This window comes from Lactuca sativa, chromosome 9 (genome assembly GCF_002870075.4).
Source record: "Lactuca sativa cultivar Salinas chromosome 9, Lsat_Salinas_v11, whole genome shotgun sequence".
Taxonomy (NCBI): domain Eukaryota; kingdom Viridiplantae; phylum Streptophyta; class Magnoliopsida; order Asterales; family Asteraceae; genus Lactuca; species Lactuca sativa.
In genome coordinates, this window is record NC_056631.2 from 75665392 (window position 1) to 75689326 (window position 23935).

Here is a 23935-nt window from a genome sequence, read left to right on the forward strand (position 1 = left end):
CGAGTTGTTCATCAGACTCGGCGAGTGGAGTCGGGGTGGCCCCGCGATTCTTCCACGAGGACCTCGTCGAGTCAAGAGGAATACTCGACGAGTAGAAAGGGAATGTTCAGGAATTTGTGAGGACGACTAGACTCGCCGAGTCGCCATGGTACTCGCCGAGTCCAGTCGGGTTGACCGTTGACCGTTGACCAGAGTTGACCTAAGTCTGACTTCTTAGGGATAGTCACACTTAGATGATATGAGTGTTAATGAGTTATGTAATGTTATAGGAGGGTTGTAGCTCGTTGGTTTGTGCGCGAGTGATTTCAGGAGTCGCTAGCTTTCAGCACTTACGAGGTGAGTCTTCTCACTATACTGTACCCGGAAGGGTTTGACTGTGTGACCGGAAGGTCGGATATGATATGTGATATGTATGCTATATGTGGTATGTTATATGTTATATGTGCTATGTATTATGGGCCGAAAGGCGATAGGATGTGTGATGGACCGGAAGGTCGGCGTGGGTAAGGCCGGAAGGTTTACCCAGCAGGGACGGAAGTCCCCTGAGACACATGGACCGGAGGATGTGTGATGGACCGGAAGGTCGGCGTGGGTAAGGCCGGAAGGTTTACCCAGCAGGGACGGAAGTCCCCTGAGACACATGGACCGGAAGGTTGGGCCTGGAAAGGCGTATGTGCGTAAGTTGTATATTGGGGAACTCACTAAGCATTTATGCTTACAGTTGTTATGTATGTATGTGTTTCAGGTACTAGCGAGGACCGTGGGAAGGCGCCGGCATGATCGATACACACTGAAGAATGTTTCATGATCTTGGGAGTTAGAATAATTGTATTGACTGAATAATTAAACTGTTTATGCCTTGTTTTTAATGGAAATATTTATGTTTTTAAAAATGAAAAATTTGTTTGGAAAATTTGAGCTGTTACAATTTTTTCCTAATCTGACAAATGAAAATATTTAAAAAGAATTGTTGTCCCATGACCCAACACCCACAATCATCATCTCTTTCCCGTACTCTCACTAACCTAAAACCCATTTTTCTCCTGATCCTTCCTTTCCTTCATTCAAGAGATAATGTCACTGTAACACCATAAACTTTTGTCGTTTGTCTAATTTGATCATTAAAGGTTTTTTTTGGCACATTAGACCAGTAAAGTCATGTTTTACCTATCAATTAAGTCATTTTGGTCAAAATTAACCGGTTACCAGGTCACAAAACTGATGTGACATTTAATAATTAATTTATCTTTATTATTTGGTAGCCACATCATTTAATCCACATAAATAATAATTTATTTTTGATTTTTAAAATTAAGATAAATGTAATTAACCCTAAATCTACGGTCTTTATTATTTGGTAGCCACATCATGTTTTACCCAAGCACTCTCCATCAACATCCAAAATTTCTTCCCTAAATTCATCCTCTACCGCCACCGTCGTCCGCCTCCCATAAATCCATCTCTCGCTACAATAGATTTTGCTTTTTCACTCCACTAGAAAATCGATCTCACTCACACCAGAACTCGATCTGTCCCACAAACCCATAAATCGATCTCTAATTGCAACAAAAATTGATTATTGATAATTTATTCGTTGAAGAAAAATCAAATCCACCATCATAAATGTTTTCTTCTTAGATGTTCAGAAATCTATGTTCTATATTTGTATTTGATTTTTTTCTTGTATTAGACAAAAGAGGATGGGAAAGGTAGGAAATCAAACATTATTGGTGTATATATTATCTTACCTTATACCATCGACTAAGATTCTTTCGTTGATATTAGTCTTCATAAGAAGATGAAGATGAAGAGAGTATTGAAACAATCTAGAAAATCAATCAATCTTTTGGATCTGTCCCATAAGCTCACTGTCTTTGAATCATTAGAAAAGAAAGACAGAGACGGGTTAATCGGTAATGAAAGAGTCGAAATCGATGGTGGCCACATTCAAATTTCGTTGGATGTTTACAACTGACTTTTAGTGGAAGAAATTGATGACGATAATGCATTGTTCATGTTCAGATTCAAAAAATATGGATTCGATTACCACGAAGACGACAAGTACTAATCTTGATTGAATGCATCTAGGAAACCCCTACTACCACTAGACCACCGGAATCCGCTACCGCTATCGGACCATCGAAATCCGCTACCACCATTGCACTGCCAGAAACCGCTAACCCACATTTGAACATCTTCTTCCTACAATCACCAGAACACAGAACTCCGATGACATTCATCATCTCCCCAGTCTGCCACTGTCACCATCTTTTCTTAATAAGTTGGCCCTAAATCAACCATCTCCTCCTCCATTTTCACCCCTACCCTCCTAGGAATCATTGATTTTTGTACAATTAGAGCAAAATAGAAAAGTTGTGATTTAGAGAAAATCGGAAAAGGCAAGGCAGTAATCTGAAGCCTAATGACTTCTATACAGTGCTAGTACAAGTTATTGGGTATTACATTGATTGATCATATCTAAATGTTAATAAAAGATGGATTTTAAGTTTCCTTTAAATTTAAAATGTCATCACATGGTATAGCAACAGTTATAGCTTAGGTGAATTTGCTGGGTGGTTTGAGCATCAATGGAGGAAGAGGAAATGGATTTATGGGTGTTTCTATGCACTTTTCTGAGAGTGATTTTTGGGTTTAATTTCTAAATGGCAAGTGGTGGTGGACGATAGCGATGTTGGTGCTTTTCTTTTAGTTTTTTTTTTTTTGCAGGGTTGAGCATCAATCAATGGTGGTTTTGCTGGTAGTCGATGGCAGTAGCGGTGATTAATGGGAAAGGTTTTGGCGGTGGTTAACATCAATGGTTTATGGAGTTGTGGTCACTAGTCAGTAGGGGTAATTAATGGCGGAGGCGATAAGAGAGAGAGAGAGAGAGAGAGAGAGAGAGAGAAAAGTGAGGGAGAGAGAAAGAGAGAGAGAGAGAGAGAGAAAGAAAGAGAGAATAATATATGGATGGATTTGAGGGGCACTGCTTTAGATCGTAGCTTCAGGTCTAGAATGCAATGGGTAGGAGTAGGGGTGAGCATTTGGACCGAACCGAACCGGACTGGCTCTTGGACCAGACCGATTATGGAGAATATTGTGGACCGTGGATCGGACCGGATGAGTCGTGTCTGTGTCCGGGTCTAGGTCCGGACTTTCCAGTTATTGGACTCGTTTGGACCAGTACAACTTTAATTGCATAGAGTACAAGTCATTAAAATAAGTTTTTGGGTTTGATAGAACTCGTTAAAACGAATATGTTGTTGGGTTTGATACGATACAACTTGTAAAAATGATTAAGTTTTCGTTTCATGCATAACTAATATACCTTGATGTATAATATTATAACTTGCAAAATTAATTTTCCAAATAAAAGCAACTAACATATAAATCAAGTTCACCAAGATCATTTTCATATGAGTTATCTGACAAAGATACATAAAATTCAGAATTATAGTCTAAAATAATAGTTAAAAAGTTGAAATATTTCAGCTTTGATAACTCAACTTTGAAGGATTATAACTCACTGAATCTAATACCAAAATCAACAAAATGATAGTCTAAATTCATCTACAAACCATAAACTAAATATTGGAAAAACTGTAGGTCAATCCGACTGAGTTATGGTTGTGTAAAAATTTTCACAAATTACAAAATTTTAAAAATCTTGCTGAAAAACTGAATTTTTCAGCTTTGATAGCTCAACTTTGAAATATTGTAACTCATTGAATATAATACCAAAATCAACAAAATTATAGTCTAAGTTTATCTACAAACTTTAAATTAAATGCTGGAAAAAAGTCGTGTGACTTAAAACGAATGAATTATTGATGTTTAAAAATTTTAACAGATTACAAAATTTTAAAAATGTTGCTGAAAAGCTGAAAATTTTCAACTTTGAAAAACTATAACTCATTGAATATAATACCAAAATCAACAAAACTATGGTTTAAATTCATCTACAAACTATAAATTAAACGTTGGAAAAAATCGTGTATCAATCCGACTTAAAACGAATGAGTTGTGGTTGTTTAAAAAATTTCACAGATTATAATTTTTTTTAAAATCGGGTTCAATCGGTTCTAAACCCGGTAAAAACCGGACCGGTTTTGATGGATTCCTAAAACTAGGAACCGGTCCGGGGTCCAAAAAATGGTCTGGTCCGGTCCACCAGTCCAAATGCTCACCCTTAGGTAGGAGTATGTGGACCCAAGTGTTTTGATAGTAACTAAAACCTTTTTTGATAAATTTAAATATAAAAAATCCTAGTAAGGGTATAATAGTCATTTTATGTCAATAAGGGAGAAATTTACAATAAAAAAGAAATTGTAGGAACAGTCTAAGTGCAAAAAAAAAAAGATAGGTATCAAACGTGAAATTTTTGTAAACCATAGGGAATTTGTTCATAAATATTTAATAAACACTATTTTAAGGAATAAAGGTATACAATATACGAGTCGAGCGAAGCCGAGCCCGACCTTGTATATTTCTAAACGAGCAAATCTCTCAGGTCATGTTTGATAGTTTCTGTCCGAGAAAATGTTGTATGGAAAAGTTTTTTGATTGGGAAATAAATCATGTTGTTTGATTGTACACATGATTGATTGTGCTGAATGATGAAAAATAAAAATATTATCATGTTGTTCTATACTATGATGAATGAAGTTACTAAAAAATTATAAAAACATACAAATTGTCATACAAAATCAAAATTACACAAAAATCATTTAAAAATCAAAATAGAATATCGATTAAGTTGTTTTTAGTTTATTGTGTTTCAAGTTGATGTTACGTTGTTATTCTTTCTAGTCATTTTAGTTTTTTTTATAACTCAACGTGTGATTCTTGACCCGGTTTATGTCTGATAGCAGTAAGATGCAGAGAATTTTTTTAAAATACATAAATACTATATATTAAAAATATTATTTATTAATATATAATAATCTAATAAAAAAGAAATTAAAAAAATATATTTAAAAGAAATTAATAATCCAAGAAAGAAAGAGATAAGGTTTGGGGCACAATTATCTTAACAACTTATTCAGTCAGAAAGATATGGTTCTGAGGTTTTTTTAGGAAAGATATATCTTATCAGAAAAAAAACCCATTTTTTGTGTATATCAAATAGTTTTTCCGGTCCCTTCAGTCGGAAGATCTGTTTAGACCTAAAAAATGTCAATCAACGTGACATAACCCAAAAAAATTAAACGAGGCGAGCCCAAACCTAATCAGGCTAGGCTCGGACTTAGCTTGTTTGGAGTTTGGACCCCTAAATTTATGGTAGAAATGAAACGATGGTTTTAAGATAATTAAACTTTTGTTTATGACTTTATGTTATGAAAAAATAAATACAAAGCAAAAAACGGAACTATTATTTAACAGTCTTAATGAACTTAAATACCAACTAGTGAAGAGACCCATGCTTTGCATGGGTCGGAATGTATTTTTTTAGTTCCCGGTGTTATTTTCATTGTTTACTTCTCACATCACCACACGACATCTAATATGATCAAATTCATGATAAGGACAATGTGGGAATTCTACTCACCAATTGCTAAGATCTGAAACATCTTGCAAAATTTTCATTTCAATCTCAAGGAATGAGATTCCCTTTCTGTGACAATTCAAGAAAATTCCTAAAAATTCATCTAACTATATTTATGTATTGAATCTGTAAGTGATAAATATTTTAATTCTCTTGGAAAATTACAAATCACTAACTAATTTCAACATGCCTTTGAGGTTTTGAAGAAAAGGAAAATAGAAAAATCTCAAGTGAAACATTGGTGTAAACAAATTTCACCCTTGCTCATAAAAAAAATTGAACCGATAACTAAAAAGAATAACATAACGGAAAAGGGGCAAGGCATGAGGAGCCTTACTTGATCTGCTTTCTCTGTCTACCCTTGTTTTTACAAAGCCTGCAAAAAAAATCAAATTCAACATGTTAAAATTAAAATTAATAAAAGCAGCGTACTTATAACATAAAATGGTAAAACAAAATTTTAAATTCTACTATAGGAAAAATAAATATGAAATCCCTGTTACTTTGTTTAACTTCCTGTTGTTTACCAAATTTATCTGGCTTTGTTGGTCCTTAGACCATGTAAAAAAAACTTTTGCCCTTTTAAGTTATTTTAGATCCTTTTATATAAAAAGTTCACCTGAGTCAAATAGAATGCTGCAACTATTGAACCAATGTAATTCACCATAATAAGCTCGGATTCTAATAAACCAGTGTTTCTTACTCTAAGTTATGTTGCAAAAGTAGAAATTTGAAACCTGGAAAACGGTATCATAATCAATTTAAAAAAAAATGGAAAAATATTAAAATTCCATATTTTAAAAACTTACTTTTGGTGATCCTCTACATCAGGTAGATGTTTAGTAATGGTAATTAGTAACGCAATCAATGTCAAATACTGTAACAATGATGAGAAATGCTGCAACAGGAAATCTTTTCATTCAATATGGTGGTACAGAGTAAATGGTGCCCAGAAAAAGACCAACATAATCTTGGACAACATTAGGAAAATTGACTACATAATATCTAATTACTTTCCAACTGTTAATTAAAATGTTGTTCGAATTTTCACAAAGATGAATTGGATTGAGAAATATAAGGTTTTAGGGCCATGTTTCTTCGTAAACCTTGTTTGGTGTGCAATTGAGATGAAGATTATGTGAAAATAAAAACATACAAAAGAATGATACCTGTAATTGATGTCGACACACCTCAATTACTTCATAACGAAGACATGTACATGAAAGTTCTACACAAAAAAATAACACCTTTTGTTGATTTCAAAGTTCAAATAGAGGCAGTATATTAGAATTCCACACATCTTGTAATTAGGTTAAATTAAAAACAGAAGATTAAAAATTACCTAAAAAAACATTTGTAGCGTATTATATAAACCTTCTGTAATCTTGAAGTTGGTTGTGCAAAGAAGAAGCAAAATCAAACAGAGATGAGGGAAATCAAACATGAAACATTTTAAGAATAAAACCTGGCAGGTGGGGAAAGGTCGGAGAAAACCAGTTGGGAGGAGCGTATGGAGGGGTAGAAGGAACTCAAAGAAAGGATTGATAGGGTCACCCTGTCACTCCTCATCAACGACCAGTCCACCTATACACCTTAAAATGTCCTCTAACCCTGAAAAAAGTACAAAAATAAGTATTCATAAAACCTTCATACAGAGTTTAAATCTCCAGGAAGGTCTTCATTCCTGGATAAAAAATCTCTAAACAATTCTGTACCCGTCGACAAAAATTCAAGCAAAAATGCAAATATATAACATTTTCACTACATACCTTATGCCCTCTGCATAAGTCCTGGAATTTAAGTTTCAAAATGTACAACCAAAAATTGATAATTATAACAATATGTAAACCTCCATAACAAACTTTTATAGAAATCGTCACCTAAATAACAACAAATGAAACCCACCCAGTAAACCTAGCCATAACTCAATAAGTCAGAATTCCAAAAAAAAGGCTCCTTCCGAAACTAAATCATTAAAAAACAAAAAACAAATTACAGCGCAGATAATGAAAGTCCAAATTGATGATCGACCTTTGGTAAATGGATAGAGAAGTATGGAATAGAAGATAGGGAAGAAGCACTTACCGATGGAAGCCGGCATTCAAGCCCCTTCAAAATCTTTGGAACCTGCGAATGAAACAAATAAAAAAATAGGGAAAAATCTTTGAAACCTTTAAAATCTCAGGGTTCAATCAGCGAGCATAAGTTAATCCGATTAAGCGACACAGACCTGGAATTCGGTGATTGAAGCAAAGGGGTCAGTGAGGGAAATCTTTGAGTCGGTCTTCTTCCGACGCTCGCTTGATCTGAAAGTGGCAACAAATAAAATTGAGAGGAGGAAAAAGATGACGGAATGATGGATGAAACACAGTGAAACACGTAGTGAGGAACTTTGGGATCGATTTTCTGGTCGGTTTTGTGAAGAGGAACTTTGGGATCGATTTTCTAGTCGATTTTGTGAAGACAGTGAATCGGTCGTCATCAGTAGTTGCTTCACCGGAACAGCAAGGTCGAGAAACGGTGGAGAGAAGGTGCAGTGTATAGAGTGAGCAGCGAGATGGGTTAGATCGGAAGAATGGCGGTGAAGGGATCCAGAACAAAATAGAAGTAGAAAAGGGGCCAACTAAATTGCACAGACGGTGGAAAGAGATTCGTGGCAAGCAGATGTGAAGCGGCGGAAGATTTCATCTGTTGGGGAAGGGTGACACGTAGCAGGGACCGATCTATAAAAATAAAAGGAAATTAATCAGAAAAAAAAAAAAGTTAAAAGGTTTGGTGCGGTGGAAAAAATTTACAAAAAACCCCTTGCAAATCAAATAGACCAGCGACATAATACGTAACAACAATAGAGGGACCAAACTTTTTAACATTTATACAATAATACAGGGACCATTGTTGCCAAATCTCCTGCAGTTTACTGTTCTTTTTTTTCACAATCTTAATATATATATATTAATTAGATAACACAAACTTTGGTATGAACACTAAACTTGAGGGTCATATATGTAATAAATGCAAAGATAAAAATCTGAAAAAGAGCAAAACCAAAAACCTTGTCGACGAGGGACAAAATTTGACGCTATTGCTTTCGGTGCACAGTTCTCTCCTCTCCCTTTGCTTTCACCATTCGCGTAGGCAACTTGATAAAGAGCGACTTCTCATAGTTAATTTCAACTTCGTCCTGTTTAACGTAAGTCTGTTTTCCACACTTTAAAGCAATATCTACAGATTCACACAAATGCCTAATTTCCAATCGTCGTTTTACAAAATTACAAGATCTTTATAGTTCTTTGCAATATCTGCTGTTTATCAATCTATCTTGATAGAATTTTCGATGACAATTCATTATTTGTAGCCATTTAGATGTAATTTGGTTAGTATCATCTTATTGTCCTGGAAGATAGCTGCAAATTACGATCTCCAGACATTGAATTATGAGCCCTAGGTGTTAATTTTCAGATGAGATCCAATTTGCATTGACTGTTGACTACCAATTGGTTACGTTTTAGTAGAAAACTTGAATCTTTTTGGCTTAATTCGTGCGTTACGTATTCAGAAAGTAGTACCCCACTACCCCGTGATTGATCATGTGATCACTTTATTTTCCTTTCACAAATCTGATAAACCCTACATATTTCGATACTTTTATTGTTACTTGCTATTAGTTACGACTTATGAATGATGTCAACTCTGATAAACCCTACATATATCAATAATTTTGTTGTGAATACTTGGATGAAATGTGTTTGGATGTCTTCTTGCTAATAAATGCCATTGCTTTCCTCTTAATTTCAGGGACATATCACTTAGGTCAATTACTCATACCTTTGGTTTATGGACTTCTGAATCTTTGTAATCATCCAAGTTGAGTTCTAACTTCTAATTCTGATAAACATGGAGCCTTTATGGAAGCTTGTCTTTCTCATGGAACCAGCTCCAGTGACCTTAATCTTAACAGCCATTGCTGTCACTTTCGGTTCTGCTCTCCGAGCTTTAAACTATGGTAAAGAAATGGAAAAAAACCGTGATCTCTCTGAAGCATCAATCACATTAGACAGATCTCAGGCACTCATGATTCCAGTCATGAGCTCCTGCAGTCTCCTCATGATGTTCTACTTATTCTCTTCAGTCTCACAACTCCTCACTGCTTTCACAGCAATCGCCTCTATTTCATCTCTATACTTCTGCTTCTCTCCCTACATCTCCCATGTCAAATCCCAATTCAATCTTTCAGACCCTTTCATCTCCCGATGTTGCTCCAAACCCTTGACAAGAATCCAATCCCTTCTATTGTTCTTATGCATCACTACAGTTGCAGCATGGCTTGTTTCTGGACACTGGGTGTTGAACAACATGTTGGGGATTTCACTTTGTGTTGCTTTTGTGAGCCATGTTCGTTTACCCAACATTAAAGTTTGTGCAATGCTGCTTATATGCTTGTTTGTGTATGATATATTTTGGGTGTTTTATTCAGAATGGTTTTTTGGTGCAAATGTTATGGTAGCTGTAGCAACACAACAAGCTTCTAACCCTGTTCATACTGTTGCTAATTCTTTGAGTCTTCCTGGATTGCAATTAATTACTAAAAAACTCGAGTTGCCTGTGAAGATTGTGTTTCCAAGAAACTTATTGGGAGGTGTTGTTCCTGGAAATACTGCTACTGATTTCATGATGCTTGGTCTTGGTGATATGGTAAAAAAAAAATTATGGTTTATAATTTTATAGTTTTATCCCAAAGTTTACATGTTAGGATGATGTGTATATTTGTTTTTTTTTTTGTAGGCTATTCCTTCTATGCTTTTGGCATTAGTTTTATGTTTTGATCATAGAAAGGAGAATATATCTTTATCTCCACATAAAGGGTATAAATATATATGGTATGCTACGATTGGATATGCAGTTGGATTAGTAACTGCTTTAGCAGCTGGAATTCTTACCCATTCTCCACAACCAGCACTTCTATATTTAGTAAGTTTCTATCTGACACTGTCTGTCTGAGTAAAGTGTTGTCTGGATAAATAAATGTTTATGAAGAAAGTATTTGAGAAAATGATGAATATTTTGGGATATGGAAGGATAAAAATAAATAACATGTTTTTGTGAATCGTGAGTTTCTCTGTTAAGTTGTTCTTTCTGTATTAAGTCAAAAAGTAAACACTGTAGGTCCCATCAACACTTGGACCGGTGGTTGTGATCTCTTGGACAAGAAAGGAGTTGAAGGAGTTGTGGGAAGGAAGCTCCCCGAATTTGACTGAAAAAACACATTCAACAGAAGTATGAACAAATCAAAACATGTAAATGGAGTTGGGATATAAGTTAAGAATATGGTATTTCTATGCTACTAGGAAATGGCATCTTTTTTTTTTTTTAATATTTTTACATTTGAATCATTTTTCGGGTTAAAAAGGTGCTTCAAAAAGTTTAAAGTTGGTTGTTTTTGGTTAGTTTTACGTTGATGATGGTGATACGGTTCAAATTATTAACAAGTGCTTTAATAGTTTGATAAAGTGTAACCTCAAGTATATCAAAAATATTACGCTATATAAGATCGCTCAAAAGACAATTGGCAGCTTAGATGGAATTTTATTTATTGAATTTGCTTCTGTCATTTTTCTCCAAAAAGGGTTATTCTTCCAACGACCTAAAATTAGATGTCTAGCATGATAGTACAATGCTCAAAGTGAGCATTGGAAGAAAATCACCATGACTCGGCCCAAAAGTTGAAATGGAGGCAACTTAGGCGATTACCCCAGGGCCCAGGCCCACATGATAGTGTGGGCCCTAATTGGGATTTATATTTATTGATAAATACAAAATTGTATGTATAATGGTGTGGGCCCTAAATGGGATTTATATTTATTGATATATGCAAAACAATTTGTTTTTAGGTAGATGAATGAGTTTGAGTTGTCGAGTGTGATAGTTGGAGCAACCAAACAAGAACAACATCTTAATAGTTCGTTTTTCCAGTACTGTGTGGTATGATACAAGTCATTATACGTGAGAGGAACGTGAATTTGCTTTGATTGTAGAAGTCGAAATTAGGAAAAGATATAACCTTTAGTAATATAGGCAATGTACCCTTTTCCCATAATGACAACGCAATTTCAAGTAGATTGTTTGTATATGTAACCTTCAAAGTACTTTACTATTGTAAATTAAGAAATGTAAGTGTGAAATTCGGTGTCAAATTTGCATCCATAATTGTGAAAATGTTAGTTATCTATCTCTCAAATAATTTTATTCAACGCCAACATACAAAACCATATAATTTGACATTCATTTGATTCTAGAGCAAGTGGCCAAAGAACATGTATGGGTCATGTAGGTTCCTTCATGATATCAAATTGTCGACCAAAATTTTATTGGAAAATCTACAGAAAAGTCTCAAACTTTTGGGAAAAGTTTCAATAAAGTCATAAAAGTTTTTTTTATAAGTCCCGATTATTTAACATTTTGTCCAAATTAACGTAAAATTTTGTTTTTTTGTTAAAAAAATAAGACTTTTTTGAAACTTTTCCCACAAGTTTTGAACTTTTCTGTAGATTTTCCAATTTTATTTGAAGATTTTCACAATAGTTTATGTGTTTGTCTTCCTCTCGTTCAAACTAAAGGGTTGTATTAGACATTAGATTATATTATTAGATATATTTGGAAATATCACCAGTATTATGTTTTAGTAATAGAGTATGAGTTTTGTGTATATAACTTCATGCTTATTGAGTGGAACTGTGGAAGATGGATAATTCTTTGGCAATAACATTTACATATGTACTGGCACCATTTGTCGACAACGGTTTTGTAATGACCATAGTTTGACATGCAATAAATAATACAAATACATCAAGTTTTTAGCAAAAATCTTTCAAAGTCCTAGTTGATTTTACAAATTAAATGTCAAGTCTTGTTGCTAATACAATTTTGATTATTTGTTCAATAAATTATCCATCTGGTGAGACGTGAGGTCTATATTTCTGTAAAATCATTCACGAAACAATATATATAAAAAAAATACTAAGATAATCCTATTTTATCATTTATGTCGTATATCCATTAAAAGGCACTGAGACACAAGACAATAAAATAAATACAAATACTATAATAATCTCATTTAAACATTTATGTGATACAATCCATCACAAAGGACACTTTTCAGTGTCGACTATCTATCAGTGCCATATTTTTGCACACGAAATAACTAAATTATAAATACGTAAAATATCAAAACAATGTACACCAAGAAATTTTCTTCTTGAATCAATATATGACATAAACTGTCCTCAAAGTTTGATTTTAATCACATAAATCACCCTAAGTCTTAAAATATCTCTGAATTGCTAATGTCGAATCATGTTGCACGAAATCTTTTCCTTAAGCTCTCTATTCCCTTCACTAAAGCTACACTTGCGTATTGTGACAATGTTAGTGTTGTCCATCTCTCAAATGATTTTGCTCGATCACAACATACAAAGCACAAGGAAAGTCAAATCATTTTGATCAAGAGCAATTGGCCAAAAAACGGGTTAAATCATTTTGATCAAGAGCAATTGGCCAAAAAACAGGTTGGGGTCATGTACGTTCCTTCATGAAATCAAGTTATTGACATCTTCACCAAATGTCTTCTTAAAGTTTTAGTTGAAGATTTTCGCAACAATTTGAGCATTAATTTGTCTTCATCCCATTCAGATTGAGGGGTTGTATTATATACTGTATTAGATTATATTATTAGATATATTTGGAATTATCGTCATCATTATAGTTTAGTAATAGAGTAGATTTTTGTGGTGTATATTCTCATGTTGATTAATGAGATGAACAATTCAGTGATAATAGCATTTACTTTTATTCTACTATAGTGGTATAGCCCACTAATCCAGATTCAAATATCCAACTCTTAATTGGTGGTCAATATGCAGCCCACACTCTCAAGGCCCAAGGCCCATTTATTAATTGGTGTCCCTTTTAATTTTAATCGTAAAGGATAATTACGCAACATTACACGCTAATTAATTTCGATTGGCGCCTCAAACTAATTTAGAAAGCTAGATTCAACTCGATTTTTTTTTTAACTTTTGATTAGTTATTACATATGTAACTTTTCTGTAATTTATAACTGATATTTTTTAACGGCATAATTAATATTATGATTAGTCTATTATAATAATTATATGGTAAATCACGAGCAATAAAAAACCATATATTTTTAACAATATGTTCAAATCTTGTTGCCGATACAATCTCAGCCTTAGTTTTGATGATTTTTTCAATAAATTATCCATTGGTAAGACTAAAATAATCCATTATATACACAAGATAATAAAACAAATATAAATACTATAATAATCTCATTTAAACATTTATGAGATACAATCCAATAATCCATCAGAAAAGACACTTTTCAATGTCGACTATCTATCCTGTGCCATATTTTTGCACACGAAAAATACGTACAATATCAAAACAATATACACCAAGACTTTTTCTTCTTGAATAAACATATGACATAAACGGCCCTCGAAGTTTATTTTTAAATACATAAATCACCCTAAGTCTCAGATAATCGCAGTAAGACCCCGATACTGGGATATCCGCTCTCCTTTGCGATAAGGTAATTTAGATTTTAGATTAGAGAGCGAAGAAGTGTGGGTCTATCGTCTTTCTCCCCTCATCAGTTATCACTGTAAAAACAAGAAACCCTAGATACTCACAAAACCCTATAATCGGACTTGTGGAACTAAACATCTTCAATTCCTTTGTGTTTTGGCAAATTAACACCATGAGTACGTTGATCACAACAAGGTCTCCGAGCTCTTACCAACTCCGACTAGCCACCTTCAGTTGCAGGAAGTATCCCTCATCTTCTATCTTTTTACGGATGCGTGTTCACAAGCTAGCCCATCCAATTCATTGTTCTTCGAATTCTAGAGATAATGTGTCTAAACGACGGACGGGTTCGAAATTTTCTGTTAATGCTTTTTCTGGATGGTCTGGTGATGATAATGGCACCGAAGTGTTGAATGAATCGCCACCGAAAAAAGGCTCGTATGGAGGTAGGAAGTGACTTTATTCTTATTTGATTGATGATTCCTGAGAATTTGATCTTTCCATAGATGTAAACCCTTCTCAATTCACATAGGTAGAATCCGGTTTCATTTTGAAAACCTAGACCTCTATATTCTTCAAAGTAGTGAAATTGACATCGATGTATTTAGTTCTGTAGATCCTAAATCTGTTATATGAAAGAATTTAGTTTCAAGAATCGTATTGTTAGATTGTTTCAAACAAAAACTTTGGAAACTGTCTAAAATCACTAGCTTAATGCTATACATGGTTAGGATGCAATGAAACTACCATTTCAAAGGAAATAGAACATATGATTTAGTGCTGTTATATGATGAGTAGGTGATGCTTCAAACTCAAAATTCGACTCATTTCATGAAGGATGTTTTATATCACCTCACACTTTGGTTAAGTTTCAACTTCAAAGTTCAAAACACCTAGGAGAAAAGGGAAAATATGACCTTTGATTTATGATCTTTTGCTTCTGCAGATGGTATTCTTGTCTACTTAATAACACTTAAGTAGCTTACTTTCAGGGATAGTGGGAGCTGCAGTAGCAGGTGTTGTTCTTGTTGCTGGACTTTCCTTTGCAACATTTTCTATAAGCAAACGAGTATCTGGTATGTATTTTTTCTTTTCCAATTTTCTCATTGATCCTTCCATTACTACAAATTTTCAAGCTTTCTCATGTTTGTAGTTCAAAACCATGCCTAATTCTTTTAATTGTCCTTTAGGGACAAAAAAGAACATGGAAACTTTAACAACACATCAAGAAGAGTCATTGACCTCTGATGACCAGAATGATAATCTTGAAGCTAAAGGAACTGAAAAAGAGAATATTGTGCTAGATGATGATTCTTATCCACATGAAAAAGAAAATGAAACTACAACTGAAGATAAACTAAGCCACAGTATTCAACAAGATTCCCAAGAGGAATTACCTACACCTGAACTTCATGATGACACTACGGAAACATCTGGAATAGCCAATTCCGATGTTCAAGATGATTCGGTTGATGCATCAATCATTCAAAGCTTAGATGACACAGAGAAGCTCGAATCAGATGATAACTTGAAAGAAGTCCCCACTGATGATTTAAACTCAGTAATTCCTGATTCCGATTTCCAGGAGGCAACAATAAATGAATCAGATATCAATGATAAAGAAACTCAAGAGTTCTTGGAGTCATTCACAGAAAAGGAAGTTTTAGATGGTGGATTGGTAATTCCGATTCCGATTCCGATTCCAATTCCAGAACCAGAATTGTCTAACATGGAGAAAACATTTGATTCAATGGATCTTGAAAATCTCCCATCTTCTGCAAGCATACCTGCTCCATCTGTACTTTCACCATCACTACAAACTCTCCCTGGAAAAGTCTTAGTCCCTGCGGTTGTTGATCAAGTACAAGGGCAGGCATTAGCAGCATTGCAAGTATTAAAGGTCTGTTGTAATTTTAAAATTATATTTTTTTAGTTTCTTTTTTATAATTAAAAATCTTGAAAATCATATATATGATGTCAGGTTATTGAAGGTGATGTTCAACCTGGTGATTTATGTACACGCCGTGAATATGCTAGATGGTTGGTTTCTGCCAGCAGTGCTCTTTCAAGGTATTTTTTTAAATGAAATTGTATTAAAGTTATAATCTTTTTAATATATATTTTTCTTTTGTATAGAAATACTCTATCCAAAGTGTACCCTGCAATGTATATTGAGAATGTAACTGAACTTGCATTTGATGACATTACACCTGAAGATCCTGATTTCTCATCTATTCAAGGTAAATAAATGAAAATACAAATTCTGGATTCTAATTTACAGTTCTGTTTTGATGAATGAAATTTATGAAACACATGGAATTTCAGGCTTGGCAGAAGCAGGGCTTATTGCCAGCAAATTATCTCAACATGACATGAATATTTCAAATCAAGATGAGAGTTCTCTAAACTTCTGTCCTGAAAGGTACATTTTTAAGACCTTATACTTTCATGCATTTTACAATTTAACCCTTTCCTCAATTATTTTTACAGCCCATTATCTCGTCAAGATCTTGTGAGCTGGAAAATGTCCCTGGAAAAAAGACTGCTTCCAGTACCTGACAGAAAGGTTATAATTTTATTTTATATACAACTTTAAAATCTAATAAATTTTATCTTTTTATTGGTATAAACTTTTTAAAACCCTAAAATATATTTTGTAACAAATTCCAGATCCTTCAACGACTCTCTGGTTTCATAGACATTGACAAGATCAATCAAGACGCTTGGCCTGCACTCATAGCAGACTTATCCGCAGGAGAAAATGGAATAGTTGGCCTTGCATTCGGTGAGAAAGGGCATTTTCGTCTTTTTCACATATGAGATATTTAGAGGACAAAATATGTCTATGTCATATCATATCATGTCATATCTCATTCCACCTTTTTGGATAAGACAAAAGATTGCAACTTTGTCTTATTAAACATCAGATGCACTCCAAACACAGTACAACCTGTTATGTCATGTCATGTGATCTGTTAATTTTGACAGGCTACACGAGACTCTTTCAGCCAGATAAGCCAGTGACAAAAGCACAAGCTGCAATAGCTCTTGCAACAGGTGAATCATCTGATCTAGTTACTGAAGAACTTGCACGCATAGAAGCAGAATCCATGGCTGAAAAGGCAGTTGCTGCACACACTGCTTTAGTTGACCAAGTCCAAAAAGATGTCAACACGTTTTTCGAGAAAGATCTTTTACTAGAAAGAGAAAAGATCATCACACTTGAGAAATTAGCAGAAGAAACAAAACAAGAGCTGGAACGAATGAAAGCTGAACAAGAGGAACAGAACATTAAAATGATGAAAGAACGTGCAGCTGTTGATTCACAAATGGAAGTGCTTCTGAAGCTGAGACGTGAAGCTGAAGAAGAGTTGCAGGGGATTATGAGTAATAAAGTGGAGATTTCTTTTGAGAAAGAAAGGGTAAATAAGCTGAGGGCAAATGCGGAATTTGAGACTCAGGAGATTTCACGTTTGCAATATGAATTGGAAGTTGAACGGAAAGCCCTAGCCATGGCCAGGTAAATTTTTAATGTTTATCTTTAGAAAAATTACTTTTATGATTTATTTATTTATATATATTTTTTTTATGAAGAACTTGGGCGGAAGATGAGGCAAAAAGGGCAAGAGAACAAGTGAAAGTTGTGGAAGATGCTCGAGCCCAATGGGAAAATCAAGGCATTAAAGTCATTGTGGATAATGACCTTCGTGATGAGTCAAATACCGAATCCACATGGGTCAATGCTCAAAAACAATTCTCAATACAAGAAACCAAAAGCAGAGCTGAAAACATGGTGGAAAAACTCAAGAGTATGACGCAAGATTTAAAGGGTAAATCCAAAGAGACGATTGATAAAGTTATTGAAAGGATACTCTTTTTTATATCACAATTGAAAGAATCGGTGTCAAAGGGTGTGCAGCAAGTGGGTGAGGTGAAAGATGGTGTTGTGTTGAAAGTCGGTGGATCCATTCAAGATTTGCAACGAAGCTCGGTTGGGTGGAGTTCGGCTGTTAAAGAAAAGTTGACGCAAAAGTTCAAGACATGAGTAATGGTGGACGTTTTTTTTTTTTTTTGTTGTAATTTTATTTTATGAAGCTGAATTTACCCTTTTGCCCCCTGTTTGTGTATGCTCTGGATAATAATGGTCTTGCAAATGGTTGCAAAGTGTACTCGTGAGTAGTAACAGCTATTGATACAAAACTGAATAGAACAGGGAGTCAATAAATTGTATGGAATTTCATTTTTTTTTTTTTTTTGCTTGTTCTTTTTAAAAACTTCTTGTACATTACCATTTGAAGAAAAAAAAATTTAGGGGATAATCATTAAGCTGATCAAAATAAAAAGGAATCAGGATGACCATTTTTTGTGAAGCTATCAAAGGAGGATAAATTACATATTTACCCCCATTTTGGGGTTCTAGTGTTCTACCTTTTGGGATTTGAAATAAATAATAATATGTTTTGCTAAATGGACAAGGCAAAGGCATTATTAAAGTAATTTCGTAAATACCATACAGCAAATTATGTGGTTATTTTGTGATAGTTTCAAGAATTATGTTCATTTCATATTCATAAACATGGTCTACCATTTTATCATTTTAGTGATAATCCCTGTTGTGGAAACAAAGAAATAAAAATTTTAAATTAAATAGAGGATATATGGTTTGATATTGATTGAGCATGGGTGAACAAAGACTGAACCATATTTAAAAATAACTGAAAAACCGCATAAACCGAAATCAAGAAAAAAACCTAACAAAATGTTTTGAACTTTTAGAAATATTGTTTGGTTGTGTTTTAACAAAAAAAAAGAGTAAAATAAATAAATAAATAAACATTCATTTCACAGTGATTCAGTACAAATCATAAAATTCATTGCGACATAATATAACTTTCTTTTGATGTGAATATAACCTTTGAAGATCTATACCACAAAAAAAGAAAAAAAAAAGATTTTCGAAAAATATAAACAATATCATTTTAAATGAAAAATGTCATTTAATAGGGGCTAAATTTTTATGTAAGGACCATAGAAATAATGCATCCCACAGTAATATTGATTTTTTTTGCATTTTGACTACCCAATGTTTTAAAAACCGGTTCAAATTGGTCTTGGTCAGTTGAACCTGTTGGACCGGGAAGCAAGGAAATAAGTGCTTCAACTAGCACTGATTTTTATATCTATTCTGGACCAAAGCGAACCGGCCAATTTTTTACAAAAACTCGTTTGAACTGGTAAAATCAAAATCGCTAAAATTGCTATTGAACCAGTGTATTCAGACTTAGCAGGGACCGTTCTTATGAATGAATCTCATAAAGTTAGCAACTTTATGAATCATTGAGGTCATTTTGGGTAGTGGTGTTGTAGCTCTAGAGAGTTATCGAGTTTTGGATACTTATATGAGATTTTGGTCTCATTTTACATCATTTTGACCTAGATTGAGTTCAATACATGCATTGGGCATGCATATCTATAAAACAACGATTAGAGTTTAATGCAATAAGTTGGTTTAGACGGTTCCTACGACATGGAGAATTGGTTTCCACATCATGACGTTATGCAGTTTCGCAACTATCTTGTCGTGAGGCTGCCACAGCATGGCAGCTGACTGAGTTAACTTTTGACCGATGACTGTTAACTTTGACCAAGTTTGACTTCAGCTCAAATTGAAGGTTTTGGGTTGTAGTTTGAGACTTGGTCCCTATTTGTTGTATAGGTAACCTGTAGTGTCGGTTATTGGATTTGTGATCAACGATGTTATCTTCTAAAATGTAAGGTGAGTTTTCTCACATACTTTGTACTGCAGTATGTGCCATTGTGTGTAGAATGTTGTTATGATGTAGTGATCTGTTAGATTGGCAGATATGACGCCCTCTTCATGGTTCGTGTTTCTTCTCCCACATCTGACGCCCTCTTCATTTTTGGTCATTCAGCCACATCACACATGTGACAGGCACCCATTTGAACTACTAAAGATTCGACGTTTATCAGTTGCAATTTGTTGTTTCATGGAGATGTTTAATGTAGTTACACATGCTCTAGTATGTGAATATTACACCTTCATAAACTTCCAACAAATGAAGATATGCCTTTTAATAGTTGTTATAAAGGAGTTGAGATTATGTTGAACATAAACACAGTCAAACCCATTCAACTAAGAACCCGGTTTTTAAAACATTGATTATGCTTGGTGAGAAAATGTATATTGTATATCTTTACCATTTCAAAATCCTAATTCTAATAAATAAGTAGAACTCGGCCACGTGTCAATCTATAAGACCCCCAAAATAGAGTTTTCCCGCTCATTTTATTCATCTATATTTACGTAAATGCCATAGAATCCAAATGCAACAATTCCGGAAAAATCTGCAAACAAATCCCTTCAAAATATTCAACCAAAAATTTTAAATGAATAAAAGATATGGAAATACATTGAAAAAATATGTTAATCAATCTTCAGATTCGAAAAACACGATTAATTTTGAAAGTTTGTTTATTTTGATTGCAAATTAAATCCCTAAAAATCTGCAATATTATTCTTTGCAAACGTAATCTTCTTGATTCTTATTGATTCATAAAAACTTTTCAAACGTAAATACCATTCATACGGTTATTTTCTTTTTACCATTCTGCTCCATAGGAATTCTACTCCATAGTAATATTTGCAAACGTATTCTTCTTCATTCTTCTTGATTCTGCAACGCTTCAAAAATCTAATATCAGGTTAGTGTATTAAAATATCAGGATTACTAATATTTCTATGCTCTTAATGGTCTGATTTATCAGTTTCTATCATTTTCTCATTTTATTAGTGATGTTCTTTTTCTTCTTTTTCCTAATTCTTCTTAATCATCTTCTTCTTCTACCTTTTCAGTTTAAAAGACGTAAATAGTAATGAAAATGATAACAAAATACGAAATTAGTAATAAAAATGAGAACTTGATTTTCTTTAAAAAAAAAAACTGTTATTCTTCTTCTACCTTTTCAGTTTAATTATTATTAGTGAGTTGCAGGGGCATTGTCGGTATAATTGTTTTTTACATGTTAATTTTATATTTAAACCTAATTTTTGATGTCAATTATTAATACTTTTTCTATTTACATATGAATTTAGATAATGATGAAAAAACTAATAAACATGAAAACTTCATTTTCTTTAAATAAAATGATTATTCTTCTTCAGATCTGAAGCTGTTACTATAAACCTAATTTATGATTCAATTATTATTACTTTCTCTATTTACGTATGAATTTAGATGAATAAATGAACATTTAGCAGTACAAATTCAAGATTTCTACATTATCTTTACTAATTGTTATGTTATCTATTAGTGAGTTGCAGGGGCATTGTCGGTATAATTATTGTTTATATGTTAATTTTATATTTAAATAAAATGATTATTCTTCTTCAGATCTGAAGTTGTTACTATAAACCTAATTTATGATTCAATTATTATTACTTTCTCTATTTACGTATGAATTTAGATGAATAAATGAACATTTAGCAGTACAAATTCAAGATATCTACATTACCATTACTAATTGTTATGTTATCTATTAGTGAGTTGCAGGGGCATTGTCGGTATAATTATTGTTTATATGTTAATTTTATATTTAAATTATTGTTTGCTGTGATTTTTAAAAGAGAACTGGGGCAATTTATATTTGTTTTCCACTTTATATGTTAATTGTTATATTTAAATTTTTTCTACATGTTAAATATATTGTTTTGCTGTGATTTTTAAAACAGAACTCGGGCAATTTATATTTGTTTTCCACTTTATTATAAAAAATTTTGTTCAATCTAAAAAATTATTTGATATGAATTATTGGTTTTTGTTTGTATTCCATTTTATTATAAACAGATTAATTGAATCAAAAAAACTATTTCATATCAATTATTTGTTTTTGTCATGTGCTTATTTATGAATTTTTTGTTTTAGTTAGTTTGGATGTTCCGTACATTGTTGAATATGAATTTTTTGTTTTAGTTAGTTTGGATGTTCTGTACATTGTTGAAGGTTGGTAATATTTTGTAACGTCGTTTTATTCAATTTTAGCAAATCACACTTAAACCCATCATATTACTGTATTTTTTTTATAATTATGTATTGTTGTATTTTATGTTAATTTCATTACACACATTGGTAATATATCATCTACATATGTCCAACAAGAATCATGCATAAAAAAAAAAGTTTTCAAAAATCTTCATTCCTAATTAAATATTTCCCATTTACTTAGTAATTAAATACTTACAAATAAAAAAAATTATTGAAATATTCAATATTACAGTTTATAAGTTACTAGAATTATTGAAATAATATTTTATTAAATAATTAATTTTTAAATTCAATTCAAAAACAACACCCATGGTTCCACGGGTTTTAACCTAGTTCCAATTATATATTAATCCAACTCAAAATGATTTTTTGAATTATAATATTGCTTAACTTTAGATCAAACAAAAGTATAGAAGTCTAAACACAAAAAGAAGTTGGGAAAATGACTCTTGAGGGTAATTAACTTTTGCGTTTGTACTCATTTGGTCCCTTTTCTTTTTTTTGTATTCAATATACCATCGAACTTGCTGTTGGTGTTTACCATAGCCCTTTTGACCGGCTTTTGACCTGTGATAGTCGGTCAAAGGGTTATGGTGAACACAGACAACAAGTTCGATGGTATATTGAGTACAAAAAAAAAAAAAAAGGGGACCAAATGAGAACAAACGCAACAGTTGGCTACCCTCCTGATTCATTTTCCCTTTACTCATTTACAACAAATCCGACATCATTTTCTACTGATATTAATGACTTTTATGAGATTCATTCTTGCTTCTCTTCAAAACATAACCTACGAAATGACATTATTCATACATATACAACTTTGTAATGCACTTGAATATTTATTAGGGGAATCTTGACTAAGCAGGCGCATTTCATGACTACATTTACATTTCCATTTTATTATAAACAGATTAATTGAATCAAAAAAACTATTTCATATCAATTATTTGTTTTTGTCATGTGCTTATTTATGAATTTTTTGTTTTAGTTAGTTTGGATCATTTGATTGGAAATGTAAATGTAGTCATGAAATGCACCTGCTTAGTCAAGATTCCCCTAATAAATATTCAAGTGCATTACAAAGTTGTACATATATGAATAATGTCCTTTCGTAGGTTATGTTTTGAAGAGAAGCAAGAATGAATCTCATAAAAGTCATTAATATCAGTAGGAAATGATGTGGGATTTGTTGTAAATGAATAAAAGGAAAATAAATCAGAAAGGTAACCAACTGTTGCGTTTGTTCTCATTTGGTCCCTTTTCTTTTTTTTGTACTCAATATACCATCGAACTTGTTGTCTGTGTTCACCATAACCCTTTGACCGGCTATCACAGGTCAAAAGCCGGTCAAAAGGGCTATGGTAAACACCAACAACAAGTTCGATGGTATATTGAATACAAACAAAAGAAAAGGGACCATATGAGTACAAACGCAAAAATTAATTACCCTTAAGAGTCATTTTTCCAAAGAAGTTTGATTAGATGACCTATGATTTGAACAAAATAGAGTCCAGCAAAATCATATCATAAAGAACGATCTTTTTAAAAAAAGTACACAAAATCCAAATCACATAATAGAGAAGACAGATGTTTTACTTAACTACTAAAAGTTTAACAAAATTATGCAAAGAAAACTAAATCCTGAAAAAGTCCTCACTTCTTCTTCTCTGCACCTCCACCAGACCTGCAAATAATTACACAAAATTAACAACAAATTAATAAC

At 33.1% G+C, this 23935-nt stretch overlaps 3 protein-coding genes and 1 long non-coding RNA gene across 6 annotated transcripts in view; 2 read left to right on the top strand and 2 right to left on the bottom strand.

The window, feature by feature from the left end:
* Positions 1-5924: 5924 nt before the first annotated feature.
* Positions 5925-7667, bottom strand: LOC111906974 (uncharacterized). Of its 2 annotated transcripts, none has more exons than XR_008226497.1 (4): positions 7312-7667; positions 6712-7153; positions 6352-6440; positions 5925-6279 (listed from the first exon to the last, which is right to left on the bottom strand). It is a non-coding gene; the product is annotated as an uncharacterized LOC111906974 (long non-coding RNA). The 2 variants fall into 2 exon arrangements; XR_008226499.1 differs by having other exon boundaries at positions 7628-7653.
* A 918-nt stretch (positions 7668-8585) lies between these two features.
* Positions 8586-11116, top strand: LOC111906973 (signal peptide peptidase-like 1). The gene is made up of 4 exons (XM_023902758.3): positions 8586-8732; positions 9338-10234; positions 10325-10510; positions 10706-11116. The coding sequence occupies exons 2-4, from the start codon at positions 9437-9439 to the stop codon at positions 10820-10822; spliced, it is 1101 nt and encodes a 366-aa protein (XP_023758526.1). The 5' UTR covers positions 8586-8732; positions 9338-9436; the 3' UTR covers positions 10823-11116.
* A 3016-nt stretch (positions 11117-14132) lies between these two features.
* LOC111906972 (uncharacterized) lies at positions 14133-18391 on the top strand. Of its 2 annotated transcripts, none has more exons than XM_023902757.3 (10): positions 14133-14592; positions 15139-15222; positions 15337-16046; positions 16128-16216; positions 16283-16386; positions 16472-16568; positions 16637-16712; positions 16817-16931; positions 17135-17666; positions 17741-18391. In XM_023902757.3, the coding sequence occupies exons 1-10, from the start codon at positions 14319-14321 to the stop codon at positions 18189-18191; spliced, it is 2532 nt and encodes an 843-aa protein (XP_023758525.1). In that variant the 5' UTR covers positions 14133-14318; the 3' UTR covers positions 18192-18391. The 2 variants fall into 2 exon arrangements, with proteins under 2 accessions (XP_023758525.1, XP_042754536.1); XM_042898602.2 differs by having other exon boundaries at positions 14454-14592; positions 15093-15222.
* Positions 18392-23721: 5330 nt separating this feature from the next.
* Positions 23722-23935, bottom strand: part of LOC111906971 (60S ribosomal protein L36-2) — a 1415-nt gene continuing 1201 nt past the window's right edge. Inside the window, exon 4 of the mRNA XM_023902756.3 lies at positions 23722-23896. Coding sequence (XP_023758524.1) covers positions 23866-23896 — 31 coding nt within the window. The 3' untranslated portion in view covers positions 23722-23865. The remainder of the gene's footprint in view (positions 23897-23935) is intronic.